At 23.3% G+C, this 5918-nt stretch overlaps 1 protein-coding gene across 1 annotated transcript; it reads right to left on the reverse strand.

Moving 5' to 3' along the window:
• Positions 1–355: 355 nt before the first annotated feature.
• On the reverse strand, positions 356–3815 carry LOC132917033 (homeobox protein TGIF2-like). The gene is made up of 3 exons (XM_060977545.1): positions 3412–3815; positions 3160–3314; positions 356–989 (listed from the first exon to the last, which is right to left on the reverse strand). The coding sequence occupies exons 1-3, from the start codon at positions 3586–3588 to the stop codon at positions 869–871; spliced, it is 453 nt and encodes a 150-aa protein (XP_060833528.1). The 5' UTR covers positions 3589–3815; the 3' UTR covers positions 356–868.
• Positions 3816–5918: the final 2103 nt, after the last annotated feature.

Raw genomic sequence — 5918 nt, forward strand, 5'->3', positions numbered from 1 at the left:
TAGTGATTTATGAATTTATGATTATGTTCTTGAGTTCTATGAGCTCGATGGCCGATATGTTTAAAAAAAAAAAAAATAGTTTTTTATTATTAAATCTATAGTACCTAGTGCAGTACTAACCAGTAACCTGGTAACCAGGTTATCAAAAAATTGTTTCCATTGAGTTAATGCGTAGCTACTAGCTAATACTTAATACAGTTAATACCATTAGGTAATTATAGAATTAACAGTGTCTTATATATATATTTATATATATTATATAAACAGTGCTGTAGTTGTAAGTTATAACTAATGATACAAATTATAATTTCAATAATAGAAAAAAAATAATAACAATAAAAATATTATGAAATAGGCGTGTATTATATAAGTCTTTATATATTATTTATTACATAAACACACAATTTTTATATTTACTATTTAGGTAATAGGTATAATGGTCAATAAATCAAAATAATTAATAACGATAAAATATTAGTTTCTTCCGTGTTCCGTAGATAGATTTGTTAAAAATTGTTTTAGTTACACGTATTTGAACTTTATTAATTATTTGTACATTATTGTATATTAATATATTATAATATATTGTGTAATAAGTATTATTCTACTATACATTTCATCGAAGTAAATTTATCAGTATATCACAACTGTTATCTTTTATTTAAAGAGAGTTACACTTATTATATGATTTAAATCGTAAGAAGGTACCTAATAAGTAATAGGTAACTAATAAGATAACAATCGTATCCCGTAGGTATTTATTTACTGTACCTACTTAAAAAATACACTTATAATTAAAAACAAATAAATGCTTATAATATAAACCTATTGACTAACTACACATAAAAATAGTGTATAAATATATATATTATGATGTACATGTTATTCGTGGCAATTTGGTGGCCACTTCTGCGAGTAATTGCAAATTGTAATCTTCGTTTTTGGGTTCAATAATACTTTCAGATTCAAACAATTTTTTGGTTGTTTTACTAAAAAAAAATGTAATTAAAAATACTTAATTAAATTCCTGATTGATGTTTTAATATTTAGTCACACGCGTATATTTTCTATTGATAATAAAGTTAAAATAGACTATTGTTAATATTCACTGAAACATAATAAAATTAAAATAATATTAGGCACTCTGACCTAACCGTGAATAACAGGTATCATTGGTATCAGTAATATTAAGTACCTACCTACTTACCTACATAAATACAAAATATGCTATATTAATATTAGATTTTTTTTTAAATAATAATTAGGTCATTGAAAAAAAAAATTGCTTCTAATATCTAAAATTCAATATTATAAATTATAATTTAACATAAAGTACCCGCAATGACTACTTCGGTTTAAAATATAGACAATAAATTATATCACTGAAAATTGATTTTTAATAATTAAGTAATAATATTGAATATTCGCTATAATAAACTTATAACTTATAAGTTATAAATGACAAACATAAGTAGGCCATAATGGCGTATTTTGAGTGACTTTTAAAGAGAATGAGTGTCCAAAATATCCTTAATGATCCGGTAAAATTGGAATAATTTCTGGATATTCCAAATAAACTGTCAACTTAGCTTAAAAATATACCTTAAAACGTGTCATCAGATCTAATAAAATAAGTACATTTTTTTTTGCAACTTGGATATAAATATTTTGATATATAGGAATGAGTAGAATACTAATAAACTGGGCTATTTTTTTTTTTTTTTAATTCGGTGGGTCTACAGAAATAGAGGACAACCCTCCTCCCACCACCAAAAAAAAAAAAAATTCGCCACCGGGTATACTATAATAGAAGAAAGATATTAAATAACTTATATAAGTTATTCAGACAGTCAAACGTGATCATTATATGTTATAATTAAGGGAATTTATCTATTGTTGTAGTTATGTTTAATTTCCCCAATATATGTATTAAGAAAAAGGATAGGTAGTCATTCTTCTGTAAAGTAGGAGTTGAGATACCACGCCATTGAGTAAGTCATTGTAATGGATATGTTAAATTTGAATTTAATAATAAAATTATTGTCTAGGTACAAAGATGAAGATTCGGAGCAAAGACTAAGCAGTCTGAAAGCTATATTACAAAGTATATTACATTAAAATTTATCTTATATAGCTATTTATTAGTAGTTTATTTTACTATAAGTAATACGGTATATATATAAACTATAAATAGGAAATGGCTTAAAATAAATCTAAATATTTCATAAATGTCATTATATATAGTGACATGGCAGCACACGCAAACATTTTAAATGCACAGGAATGTTTTTGAATTTCAAAAAAATACCAAAAATATTCAATTTAGTTAAAATTTGAAATTCAAAATATCTATAAAAAAAAATGTTTGCTTATGCATGGATTAGATTTTAGGAGTTCGTAAGAAACACTTATGATGAATCTTAAATTAAATTTTAAAGCTTTAGCTATAAAAATTGAATACTTAATAAATTTTCAAGTTTTTAACCAAGCAAAAAATAACTTAAGAAAATTTAAAAAAAAAAAATCAAAATTTCAAATGTTTATAAATAGTTTAAAATTTGTTTGGAAAAATGAAAATGAAACCTTGTATAGAAAATAGTAATAATTTTAGATTTGGTGAAAATTTTAAATAACTTCGATTATTTGTTTTTTAATTATAACTAGGTACAAAATAAGAAAATCGATATAAATTGGTTACTATTTTTTAAACTAGTGAAGATTTTTACTTTTTATCAACTAGTACTAGATAGACTACCAGAAGTCCAGAAACCTGTCTCAAAGTAAAAGTTATATTAGATTATTACTGATCTAAGAGGTTACATTAGACACGATAAAAAATATTATTAAATCAATATTTTTCTAAAATAAAATTTGAAATTCCATGTACCATGAAAATATATATATTTGAAGGAGGTTTTATGCTTGTGTTCTAATGTTTAAGCATCTAAACTCCTTATCTGTCTTCTTAATCTATATTATGAATTATGATTATTATTTTTAACTTTTTAAGTTATTAAAATACAAATATATAGATAATTCATTATTACTTTCATGTTATTATTATACTTATTAATATTGATTATCTCATTATAGCGCAGGACACTATACGTAGGTTTATTTTAAACTTTTAAATCTTAATTATATTTATAGTATTCATACCATTGAGTTTTCTTTTCAAAATGATGAGCAAAACTGTTGCGAGTGAAACACGTGAACTTTTTAATTTTCAATAGTATTAGACTTTTGTCTATATCCTTTTCCTTTAAAATATTTGGAAGAATTCTACGACGACTATTAATGAACCAATTGTAAATCTATAAGATTAGAACATTTTTGAAACATATTATTATTATTTATTTTGTATTATTAAGTAAAAGTATAATAAATATATGTATTAATTATATCTAGTACTTGATTTTTAGTAAGGTTTGTAACTTCCATCAAAATTTTCTTCGTTGACTCGGTCGGATAGGGGTTTGTGCAATTTTCTTCAAGCCACCTAGTTAATATGTTAACTGCAGCTTTCGGTAAATTTGGTCTCTTTTGTGGTCTTACCGTAACTTGAAGTTTTCTATTGAATTTAGCCATATTTATTTTAGTAATGCTAATTTAATTTGGAAATGTATTATTGATAGTTAATAATTTAAATATTACAATTAAACAAAAAAATAAAATAAATAAAAGAGTGTGTAGGTAATTTAACTACAAAATTTAGTATTATATATTAAATTGACACTAAATATTGTTCATGTATATGAATTATTGGTTAGATTAGTTGTTCCGGTATACCGGCTAATTGCAAAAGCCAAACTCTACTGCTGTCAAAACCTATTTATAGTAGAGGCATGTGTTCTAATCTAAATGTCAAAGAGAACAAATTTCGTCAAGTGCTTGAATGGACATCGCTTTCAAAGTATATATTATTACACCTTCATGTTTATTATAACATATATAAATATATTACAAAATAAGTTTATTTTATACAGTGAACAATTTAAATATCATATCACTTTTTATAGATTTCCGATCCTCCATTATAAAACATAATATACCAAATATAATTTTCAAATAATACTTTCGGCGAAAACCATGAATTAATATTTCAATAAAATAGATACTTCAAATAGTTTAAATTGATATCCCATAGAACTTATATTATATACATTTATACATATTAATATTTATTATCAATAATAAATTGATAAATATGAAAATTAATTTTTAGTAATTAGCTACATATTATTTTTGTTTTCATCTAAAATATTAAAAAGTGAATTAAATAAAATAATGTAAGAAAACCAAGTCAAGTGAACATCGTCATAGAATAAGTCATTGTAATAGATGTGTTTAATTTAAATTCTATGATAAATCATTACATATTATACAATAAAAAACGATCCAGAACGCGCTGATTCGGTCTGTTAGCACAAAAATGTATGAAATAATAATTGAAAAATTTCGTTAAAAATTATATAATCAAATTATATATTCTTAAAATTAATTTTGTTTTTTTTTTGTGAATATTCTCGTTTTTCACATAATGAATCATCTTTATTGGTTTTTTTCGAATTATTTCACAAATTAATAATTTAATTCCCAAACGTACAAACTATATGAACTAAAACCTAATAGCTATTTGCTAACTATCAAAAACCGAGCTATTTTTCTTCTATCTACTAAAAGTTTTGTCTTCAGAAATAAAACACACATAAATTATTGTTAAGCTTTTGCAATCATCGCTATCCACTCAAAATCTAAAAATATAAAAAATAATAAATAACTATATATTTTTATTACATAATAAATACATATAAGAGCTGTTAAAATTATTTTTTTCAAATAAATAGTATAAATACTTTCAAAATAAATAATACTCGTTATAACATAAATTTAACAATCATAATTATTCATATATATTTTTTTATATTTATCATTTTATCAATATTTAATAATTTATAATTACATACGAAAGTATAGTGTTATATTTATAAATAAAGATAACTTCTTATTTTTGTGAACAGATTGTCAATATCTATAGTAAATAAACGGAATAATTAAAATAGTTCATACGAAGAAGATTTTTAGTTTTTCATAAAAGATTTTTTTATGTTACAAACAGTAATAATCAAACATTGTAATATTATTACAATTTACAGCAACCCAAACTAAAAAATTATAGTTTGTTAAATAATTATAGAATGTGCACGATTGTAAAATAATTGCGATCTATACATTAAAATTGTACAATATGACTATAAGAGGCCCTAAAACTTTCGAAATCTATATCTCTATTTCCCTAGATAAATGCTCGTATAAATAGCATATTGTGGGAAGTCGGTAAATATGCAACACAAGAGTAGGTATTATGTTTGTATAAAAATAAAATGATAAAAAGGGTTACAAATGGATTTCTTTTGATTTGACTAGTAAATGTATTGGTATTTGCCATTTAATAACGTACTTAAATTAAATTTTGACTCATAAATTACGTATTTACTTCCTATTATATAAATGTATGTTCTAAATACTATAGTACTGTACTAATGATACTGACTAGGTGCTTAAATTAAGAAATGACGTAAAAGAACAGAGTTCCCTTTCTTTAAAAATGCGTAGATACGCATATGTATTCTTTCTAGTATTAATAAGACGAATGGGTCATTTTGGCGCAGAGTTCTAAATATTCAAACTTGCCGCCTTTCCATGAAAGGTCCGCGAATATCTTTATTACAATACCTCCAAAACCGTTTTTTACGATTAATTTGTGAAATATATGCAATGTACATATAACCATCTTATACAACAATTAATAATATATTTAAATATTCATGTGTATGTACATTTTTTTACTTTTTACATCTGCTCTCTAATTTTTACCTAATTCAAGCACTGAGCGTTGTCGCATTGGAATTAAGCTT

This window comes from Rhopalosiphum padi, chromosome 1, assembly GCF_020882245.1.
Source record: "Rhopalosiphum padi isolate XX-2018 chromosome 1, ASM2088224v1, whole genome shotgun sequence".
Classification (NCBI taxonomy): Eukaryota; Metazoa; Arthropoda; class Insecta; order Hemiptera; family Aphididae; genus Rhopalosiphum; species Rhopalosiphum padi.

Coding starts and splice junctions, on each gene's coding strand:
- LOC132917033 (XM_060977545.1), bottom strand. CDS start 3,588: ATGGCTAAATTCAATAGAAAACTTCAAGTTACGGTAAGACCACAAAAG. Junction 3,315..3,411: donor CAAACCTTACTAAAAATCAA/GTACTAGATATA, acceptor CTAATCTTATAG/ATTTACAATTGGTTCATTAA. Junction 990..3,159: donor TTTGAAAAGAAAACTCAATG/GTATGAATACTA, acceptor ATTTTTTTTTAG/TAAAACAACCAAAAAATTGT.